The following is an 18,148-nucleotide window of genomic DNA, read 5'->3' on the forward strand; positions in this document are numbered from 1 at the left end:
AGGGAATTCTCTGTCACAGGGGGCAGGGTAAGGAGGAATTCGTCTTGAGTGCTGTAGGATGTTCAGTGACATCGCTGGCCTCTACCTTGGTTGCCTGCCAGGGGCAAACCCCACTCCAGTTGTGACATCCAAACATGTCTCCAAACATTGCCGCCAATTGTCCCCAGGGTGGGGGCAATTTGCCCCCGATGGAAAACCACTGCTATAGGTATTAGGTTCCTAAGAAAGAAACCAGAGTCATAAAGATGTGTTTTACCTTCCAGGTATGAAGGTTAATGATCCGTTTTTTTAAATCCCTTAAAATTTTTTTCCCGTAAGTGGCTTGAGGCAATCTGTGAAAATGGTTCACTATTCACTTGATCCAGAAAACCCCACAGAATCATGCAGATCAAGAGGTTCAAACCTTCATGTTCACCTTAAGAACATTTGTGAGGCCGGGCATGGTGGCTCATGCCTGTAATTCCAACACTTTGGGAGGCTGAGGCAGGAGGATCCCTTGAGGCCAGGAGTTCGAGACCAGCCTCGTCAACATGGTGAAACCCCGTCTCTACTAAAAATACAAAAATTAGCCGGGCGTGGTGGCACAGGCCTGTAACTCCAGCTACTCGAGAGGCTGAGGCACAAGAATTTCTTGAACCTGGGAGGCGGAGGTTGCAGTGAGCCAAGATCATGCCACTGCACTCCAGCCTGGGCAACAGAGCGAGACTCCATCTCAAAAAAAAAAAAAACAAAAACCAAAAGAGCATCCTGAAAGTGTCCAGGCCATCAAGGTACGCACATACAAAAGGCCACGAAGTATCAGAAACATGCCACTTTACAGAAACAACATGTACCATTCTGACATTATAATGATGGAGTTGGTAGGTGTGCCCAGGCCAAGAAGTGGGGCTGGCCACAAGGTCAGCAGCCCAAAAAGAGCACTGAATTTCTGCTGCACATGCTTAAAAATACAGCGTCACGCTGAGCTTAAGGGTTCAGATGCAGATTCTCTGGTCCTTGAGCATATCCAGCTGAACAAAGCACCTAAGATGCGCCGCCGGACCTACAGAGCTCAGGGTCGGTCAGATTAACCCATACGTGAGCTCACCCTGCCACATCCAGATGATCCTGCCTGAAAGGGAACAAATTGTTCCTAAACTGGAAGGGGAGGCTGCACAGAAGAAAAATATATCCCAGAAGAAATTGAAGAAACAAAAGCTTATGGCATGGGAATAAATTAGGAATAAAAGGAATGCCATTAAAAGTTTCAAAAAAAAAAAAAAGGAGAGAGAGAGACAAACAGTAAAAAAGATATATTTCTTAGAAATCAGTAAATCGAATATCCCAGAAGAGAGGTCGGTACCGCCCCACTCACAAGCCTGGTTCCTGCCCATCTCCCCTCAAGGATCCTCCCAAACCAAATACCAACACCTGCCCCCCTTCAGCCTGGGTGTTCTAAAAAAAAGAGCTGATTAATCCAACAAGGAAAAAAGTTCCCCTTTAGGAAGAGCCAAAAATGTGGTTTAAACAAACCCAAGGTCATTGGCGCTTCGAGTTGGCTAAGGCTGGGCAAGACCAGACCCTGATGTCAAGACTTTATAGCCAGGGCTCCTCCAGAGCAATGGAAAAGGGTGGGTGGTGGGGGGGGGGGGTGCCCCAGTTTAACGTAAGACTCACTGCCAACCACTTCTACATAACCTCAAAGGCAGGAGGTGGGGAGGTCAAACTGGGGAAATGAACGATGAGGTGCCAGGGTGGTGGGCGGCATTTGCATCACCAAATTAAGTGCTGATGTGTACAAAAATCACAAAGCAACCGACAGCCTTCCAGGTTCTGTATACACTGCTTGGATACTCTAGCAGCTGGGAAAGGAAGGGGGGTGCGGAACCTAACTGGGGCCAACAGAGTTTAAGGACATTTTTTGCTCACCTGGATGGAAGGGTAGAGAGAGAGACCTCATGCTGGGCAAAAGATTCAGCTAAACCCACACACTTCGATTTAGAAAGCACAAAGGGTATTTTCACCTAAAAGTAGCCTGCCAAGCAGGTCAGTGAAAAAGTCACCAAGAAGTTGCCACAACGCATTGCTCGGGCTGAGAGAGAGATAAAGGGGGATTCTGCAGCAAGAAGAAACAGGCTAGACTCAAGGTAGAACTTCCCAAACACAAGGGAATGAACATGCAGAAATTCAGTCTAATCAAAGACTTTAAAAGCGGAAGGGAATGTCAGCTATCGTGCACTGGCAAGAAACAAAAATCCAACTTTTTTTTGAGACATGGTCTTGCTCTGTCATCCAGGCCAGATGGAGTGCAGTGGCATGATTTTGGCTCACAGCAGCCTCTGGCTCCCAGGCTCAAGCGATACCCCCACCTCAGCCTCCCGAATAGCCGGGTCTACAGGTGTGCACCACCATGCCAGCTAATTTTTGTACTTTTAGTAGAGACGAGGTTTCACCATGCTGCCCAGGCTGGTCTTGAACTCCTGACTTCAAGTGATCCACCCGCCTTGGCCTCCCAAAGTGCTGGGATTACAGGCACAAACCATCACACCTGGCCACAAACTTTTCCTTTAAAACCACCAGGGCTCATGACAACAGTATTCATAAGAGTCAGAAAGTGGAAAAAACCCGAATGTCCATCAACCAGTGAACAGATCAACACAGTGTGGTCTATCTGCACAATGGCATATTATTCCACAATAAAAGGAAATGAAGCTACAACATAGTTGAACCTTGAAAACACCACGCTAAGTGTAAAAGCCGCCAGTTATAACATTCCACCTATTGTGATGCCATTTATATGAAATGTCCAGAATAAGCAAATCAAGAGAGAGAGAAAGATTAGTGGTTGCCTAGGGCTTGGGGGGTGCTGGGGAAAACAGGGAGTCATGGCTGATGGATTGGGGTTTCTTTTGGGGGTGATTAAAAAAAGTTCTAAACTTGATTGTGGTGATGGTTGGATTGTGTGATTTAAGTGGGTTAATTGTATGTTGTATGAATTTTTTTTTTTTTTTTTGGTTTTTTGTTTGTGTTTTTTTTCAGACTAAGTCTTGCTCTGTTGCCCAAGCTGGAGTGTAGTGGCACGATCTCGGTTCACTGCAACCTCTGCCTCCCAGGTTCAAACTACTCTCCTACCTGAGCATCCCCTGTAGCTGGGCCTATAGGCATGCACCACCATGCCAGGATAATTTTTGTATTTTTAGTAGAGACGGGGTTTCATCATGTTGGCCAGGCTGGTCTCGAACTCCTGACCTCAGGTGATCCACCTGCGTCAGCCTCCCACAGTGCTGGGATTACAGGCATGAGCCACTGCGCCTAGCCTATGTGTGTGAATTACATCTCAAGAAAGCACTTATTAGAGACCACTAGGACCTCTGCAGAGAAGGAGCTCCCACCCCAGACAGAGGATGAGAAACTCAGAGACCAACTTGAGAACCAACCCTGCCAGCAGCTGCTGTGTATCCTGGGGCTGGTCACTTTGCCTCTCTGACATTCAGTGGCTTCCCAGGGCAGTTAGACCAAAACCCACCTGGAAGGCCCTGCAGGACAATCACTGTGCTGACCTCTTCTCCTGCCCCCCATGTCCTGGCACACCATGGTCTGGCCACACCAGCCTTTTTGTTTTGTAAACAAATTGAGCTAATGCTGGTCCTGAGGCCTTTGCACTTGCTGTTCCCTCTGCCCACAACACTGTTCCCACATCTTCTCCCTGCTGGCTCCTTCCCATGTCAATGCAACCTCCCCAGAGAGGGTTTCCCTATCCCCTGCCTGAGCTGCCACAATGACACCCACCACTCCTCAGCCCACGGCATTGTCTTTTTTTTCCCCCTTCAAAGCACTTAATAGTATCTGAACTTTTTTTTTTTTTTTTTGTAGAGTTGGGGTTTCAGTATGTTGGCCAGGCTGGTCTTGAACTCCTCCTTGCCTCAAGTGATCCACCCACCTCAGCCTCCCAAAGTGCTGGGATTACAGGCGTGAGCCTCTGCGCCTGGCAAATTTTTTGTATTTTTTGTAGAGATGAGGTTTTGCCATGCTACCAAGGATGGTCTCAAACTCCTAAGCTGGAGCGATCCTCCCACCTCAGCCTCTCTATGTGTTGGGATTACAAGTGTTGGGAACCACCACGTCTGGCCCTGCTGAACTGCTTTATGAGGGAGGGAAGTGAAGCTCAGATGGGTCTGAAGGGCAGGCCTGAGGTCACACATCTGGGGATTGAACCCAGACATCACCAACCCTAGCCTGCCAGCTTAACTCTGTGCTTCACCTCACAACCCTCATATCTCTTGTGTCACGTATGTCCTCAGTTTCTCTCAGCCCCGAGAGCCAGGACTTTAATTACTATCATTCCCATTTTTGCCATAAGGACCCTGAAACTCATCAGGTCCAAGGTCTTGTTCCAGGAAGACGCTAGACCCTGCCCTGAGGTCAGCTGAGCTGAAGCCTGGTGGCTCCCGTCCCCTGGCCATAAAGCACCGAGACTCTCTCTCAATTCAGCGCTGCACGGACTAAGGTGGTTTTCCACGTTGCTTCTTTAGGGGGCTCCATCCAGCTCCCACCCTCATGCCCTGATGAGCCGCCTTCCCCGAGTGGCTGGTGGCAACCTCAAAGAGGCCAATGTGGCCCTTCAAGGGACCAGACAACCCGAGCGGGAGGATCCCTGGGGCTGCCCCTACCGTTCTCCTCTGGGTCCTGCTCCTGCTCTGTGCTGGCGTAGGTACGCAGGAACTCAGCGAAGGCGCCGTCTCGGGCCAGCAGCTCCTGGTAGGAACCCATCTCAGAGATCTTGCCGCCACTCATGACGATGATGACGTCCACCTGCGGCAAGTAGCTCATGCTGTGAGTGACCAAGATCCGCGTCTGTGGGCAAAGGGGACACCCGGCCACGTCAGTGCACATGTGTGAGACTGCCTAGCTTGGCAGAGTGAAGACTAGAGGAGGAATGAGCCGACCAACACCTGGCGGGCAGAACTCAGGTCTGAAGGTGGGACATGCACCTGCGATAACAGCATTCAGGAGCAGCTGAACCTGTGCACACGGTCCTTTAACATGCATGTGCAAAGGGCCTGCCACACCTCAGGTGCTGAGCTAAAAGCTGGGGAAGGGGAAGGAACAAAGACCCCTGCCCCAGATTCCAGGGACGCAGGAGAAATGAACACTAGTAGAATAGTGCTTGCTGAATGGTGAAAACGCAGCAAAAAGGGGAACGGGTGTACTAAGCGTGCAGGTTTTACAGTTTTAACAAAGGTGATGGGGAAGGTTATTTTTTAACAAAAACCTGAATGACAAGAGGTAGGGAGGGAACCATACAAGTGCGTAAAGGAATAAAAGGATGGCGCAGCAGCAAAACAGTTTGTATGCAATGGCTTTTTTTTTTTTTTTTTTTTTTTTTTGAGGCAGAGTTTCACTTTGTTGTCCAGACTGGAGTGCAGTGGCAAGGTCTCGGCTCACTGCAACCTCTGCCTCCCGGGTTCAAGCAATTCCCGTGCCTCAGCCTCCCGCGTAGCTGGGATTACAGGCGCCCGCCACCACACCTGGCTTATTTTTTTTTTTTTTGTATTTTAGTAGAGATGGAGTTTCACCATGTTGCCCAGGATGGTCTCAAACTCTTGAGCTCAGGCAATCTGCCCATCTTGACCTCCCAAAGTTTTAGGATCACAGGTGTAAGCCGCTGCATCCGGCCCAATGGCTTAATTTTTTTTCTTCTTTTTTTTTTTTTTTGTGAGATAGGGTCTCGCTCTGTCACCCAGGCTGGAGTGCAATGGTGCGACCTCAGCTCACCGCAACCTATGCTTCCTTGGTTCAAGCGATTCTCCTGCCTCAGCCTCCCAAGTAGCTGGGACTACAGCTATGTGCCACCATGTTCGGATAATTTTTGTATTTTTTGTCAAGACAGGGGTTTCATCATGTTGCCCAGGCTCATCTTGAACTCCTGAACTGAAGCGATCCATCCGCCTTGGCTTACAAATGTGCTGGGATTACAGGCATGAGCTACTGTGCCCAGCCCTGGCTTAATTTTTTTCTAAAACAACTCCAGCTGTCAGCCACCCCCAAAATCACTACAAAATATGCACATGCATACATTTTATCTGCAGATCTGAAAGTTTGGGAAGACATTCATCAAACTATTAATAGAAGTCAGCATATGTTTCCTTAAACAGCTAACGGTCAATCTTTTCAGCTTTATGGATCTTACAGTCGCCATGGCACTAACTCAGCTCTACCGAGTTGAAGTAGCTGTAGATGATGCTTTAAAGAACAGGACACGTGCGGTGGCTCACACCTGTAATCCCAGCCGGCCTGGGAAACATAGTGAGACCTGTCTCAACACAAAAAAATACAAATAAAAATAAATTAGCCAGGCATGGTGGTGCATGCCTGTGGTCCCAGGAGCTACTCAGAAGGCAGGAGGATTGCTTCAGCCGAGGAGTTGGAGGCTACCATGCCATGATTGTGGCACTGCAGACTGTTGGAGGCTACCATGCCATGATTGTGGCACTGGACAACAGAGGAAAACCCTGGCTCCAGAAAAAAAAAAAAAGAAGAAAAAATACAATGGCCATGTTCCAATAAAGTTTTATTTGTGGACACTGATATTTAAATTTAATACCATTTTCAAATGTCATAAAATATTCTTCCTGTTTAGATTTCTTCTATTTAAAAATATACACATCATTCTTAGCTCAAGAGCCATACAAAAAGCAGGCAGTGGGCCAGATTTGCTAACCCTTGCTCTCTAAGAGAATAATTAAAGATTAGGGATGCAGGATGAAGAGGGACTATTTTGTTTACTTTACTTATATATATTTCCTGAGATGGAGTCTCCCTCTGTTACCCAGGCTAGAGTGCAGGGGCGCAATCTCAGCTCACTGCAAACTCCATGTCCCGGGTTCAAGAGATTCTCCTGCCTCAGCTTCTCGAGCAGCTGGGATTACAGCCATGCACCACCACACCTGGCTGATTTTTGTATTTTTAGTAGAGACACGGTTTCACCATGTTGGCCAGGCTGGTCTCGAACTCCTGGCCTCAGGTGATCCACTGGTCTAGGCCTCGAAAAGTGTTAGGATTACTTGCCATGCCCAGCTTTATTTCGTTTATATACATGCACACACACACGCACACACACACACACACACACATGCATATATTGTAAGAATATATCCATATTCTTGTACTTTTCAATTTTGTTACAATGGGCATGTAATACCTAGTAATTTTCAAAAATGTTTTGTACTATTTTAAAATATGTTTACACAGAATGTTAGTGGTATGTATGGGAATGATTACAAGAGGTCATGTAGCATGATGTTTCTTGTATATATACATGTAACAAGATAACCCTATTTAAAAAGTTTACACACACAGCAAAAAGACTTGAAAGAAATATAAAACCTCTAACCAATGGAATGTGTGTAACTGCTTCCATTTTTCTTTTTCATGTTTTTCTTAATCTATATCCCCCCCATGGGGATGTGTTAGTTTTAAAATCAAGGGAAACAGCCGGGTGTGGTGGCTCACGCCTGTAATCCCAGCACTGTGGGAGACCCAGGCAGGTGGATCACTTGAGGTCAGGAGTTCGAGACCAGCCTGGCCAACATGGTGAAACCTCAACTCTACTAAAAATGCAAAAAGTTAGCCAGGCGTGGTGGTGGGCACCTGTAATCCCAGCTACTTGGGAGGCCAAAGCAAGAGAATTGCTTGAACCCGGGAGGCAGAGGTTGCAGTGAGCCGAGATCATGCCATTGCACTCCAGCCTGGGCAACAAAAGCGAAACTCCGCCCAAAAAAATAAAATCAGGGGGAGAAAAAAGAGCCAGTGTGTACCCATTACCACACCTGCCCTATAAAAAGAACACAGGAACTATTTCCTATCATGTTAAGGTGTTGTGGCAATTTTCCGATCCCTCCACCCACAGCCACCTCTGCAAGTAAGAAAATGCAGCCTGCTAGGTCACAGGCAATATCTTGGGGTGGGATTCCCCGCTAAGAAGCCAGCCCTGTGACTTTATCAGGAAGAGAGGCCTCCCTTGGCCATGCAGAGGCAATGAATTTAACTCTGCGCGGAGGACTTACCCCTATAAAGAAAAGTACAAGACGGCTGTCTTAGGAAGCCTTCCAAGAGAAGCATGAGAAATGTGTTCTTTAAAGTCCAATTAAAAACAAAGAAAGCCAGAGAAAGTAAAGGACTCCTAAAGGAGACATGTTCCGACTTAACCAAAGGGCGAGACAGCCTGACACCAAGCCCCGCCCTGCCAGCAGGCACCTTGTTCTTCAGCATCCCCTTGGGGCCAATCACATTTTCAAAGATGTGTTTTCCCACGTGGGCATCCACTGCTGAGAGGGGATCATCGAAGAGGTAAACGTCAGCGTTGCAGTACACGGCCCGGGCCAGGCTCACGCGCTGCTTCTGGCCCCCAGACAGGTTCACGCCCTGGGGAGAGACATGCACAGGAGTGGGTTTCCTGGGAAACCTTGAGACTCAGGATACGTAGAAGCAGGCCGAGTGTGGTGTGATCCCAGTACTTTGGGAGGCCGAGGTGGAAGGATTGCTTGAGGCCAGGGATTTGAGACCAGCCTGAGCAATACACGGAGACCGTCTCTACAAAAAAAAAAAAAAAAGAAAAAATTAGCCAAGCCTGGTGGTGTGCACCTGTAGTTCCAGCTATTCAGGAGGCTGAGTGGGAAGATGGCTTGAGCCCAGGAGTTTGAGGCTGCAGTGAGCCATGGCTGGGCCTCTGCACTCCAGCCTGGGTGACAGAATGAGACCCTTTCTCTTTAAAAAAGAAAGAAACAAAGGCACAGAGCCTGCTCAGGACACAGCAGGCCCAGGGTGAAGGCCCTGCAGAGCTGCACCCGCCTCCTCTTCTTTAAGTTTGATGCTGAAGGCATGAGGTCATGCCTGCACAAACCTGGAGCCAGGCACCAGCTCCACCACCACCAAGGATGGGATCACAGGCACAGGGTTTAGCCCCACCTGTCAACTGGGCAAAAGACAAAACCTGTGTCTCCCGTGAGGTGCTGGGCAGGGCACCTGGCGCACAGCGAGCGCTCAGCGAAGGGTGGCTGACGGCACCAAATCATGTTGGCCAGTGGGAAGGCCCTGATCTCTTAATCTCACGGAAGGCGCTAGTGGACATGGTCATATTATTGTTATTGCTGCTGCTGGTGACAGCTGCCGTGTTTGCCAGCTTACTCTGGATCTGTCACTGTCCGGCAAAGCCACATATAGGTGAAGCACGGCTCCAGCCTGGGGATGCTGAAATCCAGCCCACATCCCAGTCACCAGGAGGAAGGACAATGCATGGACCAGCAGCAGCGCCAGCTCCCACCATGACAGATAAGCCAACGTCATTTCCCTATTTGGCTGGAAATCACAGGTTACTGCCCAGCCCCTCCTGAGATGCCTGCCCTGGCTCCAATGCACTGAGGTGGGGTCCTGGCAGCCAGGTGCCTTCTTTTTGTTTTTGGAGACAGAATCTCACTCTGTCGCCCAGGCTGGAGTGCAGTGGCACAATCTCGGCTCACTGTAATCTCCGCCTCCCAGGTTTAAGCAATCCTCTCACCTCAGCCCCCTAAGTGGCTGGGATCACAGGTGCACTGCACCATGCCAGGCAACTTTTTGTATTTTTAGTAGAGATGGGTTTTCACCATGTTGCCCAGGCTGGTCTTGAACTCCTGACCTCATGCAATCCTCCCACCTTGGTCTCCCAAAGTGCTGGGATTATAGGCGTGAGCTACTGCACCTGGCCAATAATTTTTATTTATTTATTTTTTTTATTTCCAAGGAGCTGCAGACTTACCTCAATTTTTAAACATCATTCACCAAGTAAGAAAGCCAACGGAGTCCCTGGCTTGTAACTAAAAACAGAAATGGGCTGGTGCTTTTCACTCCTGGTCTTCCAAGAGGGGACACACCAGACGACCACCATGAGGTGCCAGAGCAAAGTGGCCAGGCAGGCAGCAGGGAGGCACCCCAGGCGTAGAAGGCTCAGACCAAGGTGTGGAGGTGGGCAGGGGCTGGGGGTTGCTGAGGAACAGCAGGAAAACCTGGGGGGGGGGGGGGGGGATGGAGCACAGCAGGAGGGAGGTTCTGCAGTGGTGAGAGGCACAGAGAATGGCCCTTTTAGAGATGACAAAATGAGCAGGTAAGAACATGGACACAGGAACCATGCTCTCTGCAGGTCTGTGGCTGTGTGGCCTCAGGCGAGTCACTTGGCCTCTCTGTGCCTCCTTTTCCTCAATGATTACCTAGTTATAACAAATTCCACCCATGGGCTTGCTGTGAGGAAGAATTATGTGTAAAATGTTTAGCATAGTTCCCGGCATACAGAAAATGTTCAAGTTAGAGGTCAGGCAAGGTGGTTAACATCTGTAATCCCAGCATTTTGAGAGGCAGAGGCGGGCAGATAACCTGAGGCCAGGAGTTCACGATCAGCATGGCCAACACAGTGAAATCCCATCTCTACTAAAATTACAGAAATTAGCCGGGCATGGTGGCAGGGGCCTGTAGTCCCAAGTACTCAAGATGCTGAGGGAGGAGAATCACTTGAACTCAGGAGGCGGGAGGCGGAGGTTGCAATGAGCCAAGATTGTGCCACTACACTCTAGCCTGGGTGACAGAGAGAGACTCCATCTCAAATAAAAAAAAGAACTTTGAGAGGCTGAGGCCAGCAGATCACTTGAGGTCAGGAGTTAGAGACCAACCTGGCCAACATGGTGAAACCCCGCCTCAACTAAAAATACAAAAATTAGCCGAGTGTGGTGATATGCACCTGTAATTCCAGCCACTCAGGAGGCTGAGGCAGGAGAATCACTTGAACCCGGGAGGCAGAGGTTGCAGTGAGCTGAGTTTGCGCCACTGCACTCCAGCCTGGGCAACAGAGCAAGACCCCATCTCAAAAATAAATAAATAAATAGAAAGAAAGAAAGAAAGAAAAGAAAGAGAAAATGCTCAGTAAGTGTTAGCTATTGTGCTATTTTCAGTATTATGGCTATCTTGACAGGGACTGTGAACATCTGAATCATCAACTCCCCTCCTCCCAACAGCATGCCCTCTGTCATGTGACTCTGCAGTCATGTGACCACAAAGGTAGAATGTACTTCCTTCTTGGTCCCTTGCCTTTGAGCTCGGCCAAGTGACTTGCTTTGTGAGTAGAAGGGACACTGTACTTTAAGGGACATTGCATGCTTTTTGGGGGGCCTATCTTGGGCCTCTGCTGCCACCATGAGAAGAGCCCCCCTTTGGAAAGCTGTGGACCACTCACCCCGGTCCCCAGCAAAAGCTCTGTAAGGGAGACCTGAGCCACACCCACAGCCTAGACCCAAGCTCAGCTGGCCTGCAGAGCACAGCAAAGCCACCCAGCTGAGCCCTGCCGGGTCAGCTGATTGCAGTAGACTCACAGACCACTGAGACTGTGAGAGTGTTTGTTACCCAGCAACAGCTGACTGATTCAGGGGCCAACATCGAAACTATACTGACCTTCTCGCCAATCTCTGTCCGATCCCCGCTGGGCAGGATTTCCAGGTCTGGGAGGAGGGCACAGGCCTGTATCACGGACCTGTAATATGGTTCCTCCAGCTGACATCCAAAAAGGATGTTTTCTTGGAGAGAATCATTCTGAATCCAGGCCTGCTGTGGCACATAGGCCACGGAGCCCTAAATTGCAAATGGAGAAGGAGGTGAGACAGACACACAGACAGATCTGATCAGTGAGACAGCAGCTGGCCCACCTGCCTGCTAGGAGGGCCTCACTTCACAAGTCATTTTCATCACAACTATTGCTTCAGCAAGAGGGAAACTGAGTCACAAAGGACAACAGATGCCAGGGCTAGGGTCAGAACCCATAGCAGGCGAATCACTGACTCCAATATCAGGAGTGAAAGAGTTGATATCGTCAGTGATAAGATTACAGTTATTTACTTAGTAGCTAGCTACTAACTCAATGCCTACAGCAGTGATCAAAACCCCTGATTCCAAACAGTGGAAGTCCCTGACATGACCAAAAACTACTTGATTACAGTCACGGTGGATGCAAAGAGAAAAAGATATATGACACTTTTTAAGAGTCTGACTTGACTAGGTGCAGTGGCTCATGCCTGTAATCCCAGCACTTTGGGAGGCTGAGGCAGGCAGACTGTTTGAGGTCAGGAGTTCAAAGCCAGCCTGGGCAACATAGAGAAACCCCGTCTGTAAAAAAAAAAAAAAAAATAGAAAAATTAGCCAGGCATGGTGCTGTGCATCCGTAGTCCCAGCTACTTGGCAGGCTGAGGTGAGAGGATCACCTGAGCCCAGGACATGGAGGTACCATGAGCTGAGATTGCACCGTGCCACTGCACTCCAGCCTGGACCACAGAGCAAGGTCCTGTCTCAAAAAAATTAAAAATAAAAGACTGACCTAGTTTGGGACATCCAGGAAGGATCCTTGAGGAAATATCCTTGCTAAAAATTGAAGCAAAGACTCCTATATCAAAGCATCCATTTCAAAGGTTTATTTTTATTTCCATATGTCAGGTATCACAAACAGCATGAGAATAAAGGCTAGAGTAAGGATATTTGTTTTGTGTATTTTGCTAATGAAAATGCTGAGGTAGTTAAAAAAAAAATTCTCTATCTATTTATTATGTTTGTAGAAACAAAATCTCGCCATGTTGCCGAGCCTGGTCTCGAACTGCTGGCCTCAAGCGATCCTCCTGCCTTGGCCTCCTGAAGTGTTGGGATTATAGGCATGAGCCACCATGCTCAGCTCAAACATATGTTTAGACAAGAACCAAAAAGTGAAGAATGAGTCAGTTTCATGAGAAGAGGGAAGAGCATTCAAGTCCGAGGGAATAGCACATGCGAAGGCCTGGAAGTGAAAAGTACTTGGCACATTCAAGGAACAGAAAGGCCAGTGTGACAGGAACACAGATCAATCCTATGAGGGAACGACTGGCAGAAAACACACCAGGGACAGCAGGGGGGCCTATACATGGCGGGGAGCATGGGCTTTTTCAGAAGGGCAAGGGGAGCCCCTGAAGATTTTTTTTTTTTTTTTTTGGAAACGAAGCCTCGTTGTCACCCAGGCTGGAATACAGTGGCAAGATCTCAGCTCACTGCAATCTCTGCCTCCGGGCTCAAGGGATTCTCCTTCCTCAGCCTCCTGAGTAGCTGGGACTAAAGGCGCACACCACCAGGCTCGCTAATTTTTGTATTTTTAGTAGAGACGGTGTTTTGCCATGCTGGTCAGGCTGGTCTCAAACTCCTGACCTCAGGGGATCAACCTGCCTCAGCCTCCCAAAGTGTTGGGATTACAAGTGTGAGCCACTGCGCCCAGCCAGAAGATTCTTGAATAAGGGAATTCTAGAGAGGGCAAAGCTGACCGCGGGTCCCAGGTGCCCTCATTCTTACTCTACATTCTCAGATAAATAATTAACCTGCTGACTTGAACATCGTAACTTTCAAGAAGCCAAAACGTCAACAGAGGTGCCTTACCATAGAACCCACAGAAAATTCAGACATAATATACACAAACCACACCGACTAAAACATTTGGGAAAAGATAAATATTTTATATACATTTCTAGCACTCCCCTTACCTGGGCAAAACAACCAATAATAAAATAATCATCTGGCCTGAAATGATAATAGTGCCAGGACAGCAGAAAGCTGGGGTTAAGGAAACAGAAAGCAATGTGGATCCCACCGGGATTTGGAATTTTCTTCCATTAATCTAGCTCTCACGGTTCATTCATCTAATTTTATGGCAGGAACTTGAAAGTAACGATAAAACATTTCTTAAAACAACAGTTAAAGGTCATTAATTTGGACCCAACCACAATGTATACTTTCTAAAGGCACTGTATAATCGAAGAAAGGGTTTTGCTCTGAAATAAAAACAATGTCATAAACTAGGCCAGGAGTTGTGGCTCACGCCTGTAATCCCAGCACTTTGGGAAGCCGAGATGGGGAGATCACCTGAGGTTAGGAGTTCTAGACTACCCAGGCAAACATGGTAAAACCCTGTCTTTACTAAAAATACAAAAATTAGCCGGTGCAGTAATGGTGGATACCTATAATCCCAGCTACTCAAGAGGCTGAGACAGGAGAATTGGTTCAACCCAGGAGGCAGAGGTTGCAGTGAGTCAAGATCACACCACTGCACTCCAGCCTGGGCAACAAAAAAAAACTCTGTCTCAAAAAAAACCCACAACAAACAATGTCATAAACTTGACATTCCCAAAGGCAGATTCCAAGAGACAAATGTGCAGTTGCACAGACACTAAAGAGGTGCAGACAAGTACACCTGGGAAACATGAGGTTAAACAGTTAATAGATTTTTTTCTCCTTGCAGGACTTGTCAGAGCCTTTAACTTGCTAAGGTTTACTATAAGTCTCCAAGAGGGAGGAGGCTGGAGTATGCGTTATTTCCCACGCTTGTTTGAGCCTGGGATTCTTTACCCCCCAAATGTCCTGCAAGATGAGCTGGCTGCAGACCACACTCCTGGAAATGCTGGTAGCAAAACTTCCAGGGACATATTGTTACACTAGGAAAAGGCCTTCATGGGGAGTGAACTAAATGCAAACAAAGGCTGTTGATTTCCAGTGGGACTTATTTGTAAAGCAGCCTCTTAAGCTGACTCTTTGGGAATTTCAACTTACTTCAAAGTACACTGTGTATTTAAAAGCAGTAAAACTGCAGTCTTCTTTTAGCCCCATATTAAGAATACAACACTAAAAATTTAAATTGTTCCCTTTAAAAAATGTTCTGAGAAAATATTCCAACCACATGAACATTATTGTTTTGTTACATTTATAAGAAGAGATACCCAGAGAGATCCATAAAGATAAAGAACGATCCAAAAAGACTCAAACAGACAAAGAGACACTCAGTGACAGGCAGAGACGCGAGGGAAGGAGAGACAGGCCGCGTACCAGGGAGTCCTCATGTGTCTACTAAGTATTTATTAAGTGGCCAGATGAGGTGGCTCGCACCTGTAATCCCAGCACTTTGGGAGACAGAGGTGTGCAGATCACTTGAGGTCAGGTGTTTGAGACCAGCCTGGCCAACATGGTAAAACACCGTCTCTACTAAAAAAAAAAAATAAAAATTAGGTAGGCATGGGGGCACATGCCTGTAATCCTAGCTACTTGGGAGGCTGAGGCAGGAGAATAGCTTGGACCCAGGAGACAGAAGCTGCAGTGAGCCGAGATCACACCACTGCACTCCAGCCTGCGGGATAGAGCCTGACCCTGTCTCAAAAAAAAATAATAATGATGATAATAATAATAATAAAATAACAGCTTAATAAGGAAATAACAAAACAAATATTTATTAAGTGCCTACTACATACTGGGCACTATTTTAAGTGCTGGGAGACAGATGGAAATAAATGATATCAAAATCCTGCCTTCTAGGACGGCATGGAACAGAACAGAAAGAACGAGAGAGAAAGAGACAGAAAGATAGAGGAGGAGGAGGAGGAAAAGAGACGTTGCTGCTTTCGCTTCTGGCACAGGGACAGTCAAAAGAAACAGCACCATTCTGAGCTTTTCCTCAGACCACCAGCTTCCCCACTGCCCCTCCCCGCTGGTCCTCATCCTACCTTGATAGCCACGTGCCCCTCCACTTTGTCCATCTCAGCCAAGAGGGCTGAGAGCAGGGACGACTTTCCGCAGCCCACCTGGCCCACCACGGCCACCAAGGCACCTTCCGGGATGGAGAAGGTGATGCTGAAACGACACAACACACCTGGCTCAGCCGCGCTGAATGAGGCCTGCCGGGCTAATGCCGCGGCCACTGAGCCTCAATTTACCCCAAGTAGAGAAAGAGAAAGACAGACAGAAGGCAAGGCCACACTAAACACTGAAGGCCTCAACATTCCTTCCATTTCTACTGCTGAGTTCAGTTCAGTGACCTCTCTCAGGGGGCCTCCAGGTGGGAGGCAGGTGACAGGTGTCCCTTAGAGAGGAGAGGCAGGGAGCAACCTCAGGGATCCTGTCACATTGGGCTTCTGGAACGGTTTTTGCCCCTCAGAGGGGCAGAAACTTCACTGGGGGCATGAGGCAAGGTCTGAAAGGAGAGGACACCTCAAGACAAACTGGAGCCGGGCATGGTAGCTCATGCTAGTGCTGGTAATCCCAGCACTTTGGGAGGCCAAGGCGGGCGGATCACGAGGTCAGGAGCTCGAGACCAGCCTGGCCAACATGGTGAAACCCTGTTTCTACTAAAAATATAAAAATCAGCCAGGCACGGTGGCAGGGGCCTGTGATCCCAGCTACTCAGGAGGCTGAGGCACAAGAATCGCTTGAACCCAAGAGGCGGAGGTTACAGTGAGCCGAGATGGTGCCACTGCACTCCAGCCTAGGCAAGAACATGAGACACTGTCTCGCAAAAAAACAAAAAACAAAACAAAACAAAAAAACTCTGACAGAAAAGCAGGCATGTCCCAGGCACGGAAACATGGGGAGAGCCGGAGAAAGGTGTAAAGGGGTGAAGGCACAGGGTGTAACCAGTGATGGCGCTGAGGTGGGTAGTGGCCAGGCCTGGGAGCACCTTGAAAGATGCCCTGGAAGGATGCTGTGCTAAGACACCTGAACTCTGCCAGCCGGGAGCCACAAAAGGGTTGAAAAGGGAAATGGACATGAATAAATCTGAGTTGAATTTCAGTAAGATGTCTCTATTGAAATCATCCTTTAACGAACAGCAGAAAGCAAAATAAAATAAGCTCAGCATTCTCCCAGCAAGACCAGCTGTCAATGGGGCAGGTCAAACCCAGGCCACTCCCACTGCCGAGGGCACAGCCAGAGAAGGGTTTCCATCCTCCCAGGGAAGGGAGGGCACATCCAAGACTTTGCTGGACTCACGTATATGGAATGTGCTTTTATTTATCTGTATTTGGTTACTTAAGTATTTATTTATTTTTTTGAGACAGAGTCTCGCTCTATGGCCCAGGCTGGAGTACAGTGGCTTGATCTTGGCTCACTGAAACCTGTGCCTCCTAGGTTCAAGTGATTCTTGTGCCTCAGCCTCCCAAGTAGCTGGGATTATAGGCAAGTGCCACCACATCCAGCTAATTTTTGTATTTTTAGTACAGATGGGGTTTCCCCATGTTGGCCAGGCTGGTCTCGAACTGCTGACCTCCAGTGATCTGCCTGCCTCAGCCTCCCAAAGTGCTGGGATTACAGGCATGCACCAGCATGCCCAGCTAATTTTTTTATTTTTAGTAGTGACAGGGTTTCACCATGTTGGCCAGGCTGGTCTCAGACTTTGGACTGCAGGTGATGTGCCCACCTTGGCCTCCCAAAGTGCTGGGATTCTGTGCTTTTTAACTGCCGCCTTTCTGATTTCAGAGTATTAGTGGAAATGCCGACAGTCGTTGCTGTCACTGATTGTTTCATTCTTATGACACTGCTGCATGGTGACACTCATCAGGCTTTTTGTTCCTGTGCTGGGAGGGGAATGGATTATGGGGCCTGAGTGGGCAGGAAGCCCAGTGAGACAACACCTGTCACTGTCCACGTGAGACTGAAATATTCTTACAGGCCGACGAGAGAAGAGGGTTAGAGAAAGGTTCTGGGGGCTCATGGGGGAAGGTAACCGGAACAGGAAAACCATTGGGTCGGGAAAGGGACACAGATACAGATTAGTTGTGGAGCTCAACAAGACAGAACAGCTACAATTGAAGCAGGCAGGATTTAACTTAGACATAAGGAAGAACTTCCTGAACATGCAGTACCCCCATGAATTTTCAATGCAGGCTTTCTACAGATTCTTTTCTCTGGAGAGTTTGTCTCCTACATGATAAAATACAGCAGTGATTTGGCTACCCAGGCATGAGCTAAACCTCTAAAAGGGTCGCACTGCCCCCGTGTTTTGCGGATTCCTTAAGGGGGCATAAAAAGCTGTTGATCAAGGCCTCTGGTCAGAAAAAAATGAGAGGTGCTTGACAAGTTGCCTGGGGATAAGGTCAATTTCCTAGACATCATGTGCTTTGGAAAGCTAAGGACTGTAGGGTGTGGGGTGCCAGGTAGAAAGCTGGCAAGAAAGGGTGAGCTGGGCAGCTGAGGGGCACTGGAGTTCAGCAGCATTGCAGCCTCTGACTGAGACTGGCCAGTCAGCACACTCAGTGCGTGAAGGCATAGTGAGTGCCTCACAGAGGGCACAGGACCCCATCTGGGTCAGTAAGAAGCAGGCAGT

General features: G+C 48.3%; 1 protein-coding gene across 1 annotated transcript in view; it reads right to left on the minus strand.

Annotated features, from left to right (window-relative positions):
* ABCC1 (ATP binding cassette subfamily C member 1) overlaps nt 1-18,148 on the minus strand; it is a 150,016-nt gene that overhangs the window by 47,461 nt on the left and 84,407 nt on the right. The window contains exons 15-18 of the mRNA XM_030798043.1: nt 15,555-15,681; nt 11,452-11,628; nt 8,236-8,403; nt 4,650-4,833 (exon numbers count right to left, since the gene is read on the minus strand). Coding sequence (XP_030653903.1) covers nt 4,650-4,833; nt 8,236-8,403; nt 11,452-11,628; nt 15,555-15,681 — 656 coding nt within the window. The remainder of the gene's footprint in view (nt 1-4,649; nt 4,834-8,235; nt 8,404-11,451; nt 11,629-15,554; nt 15,682-18,148) is intronic.

This window comes from Nomascus leucogenys, chromosome 18 (genome assembly GCF_006542625.1).
Source record: "Nomascus leucogenys isolate Asia chromosome 18, Asia_NLE_v1, whole genome shotgun sequence".
Lineage (NCBI taxonomy): Eukaryota > Metazoa > Chordata > Mammalia > Primates > Hylobatidae > Nomascus > Nomascus leucogenys.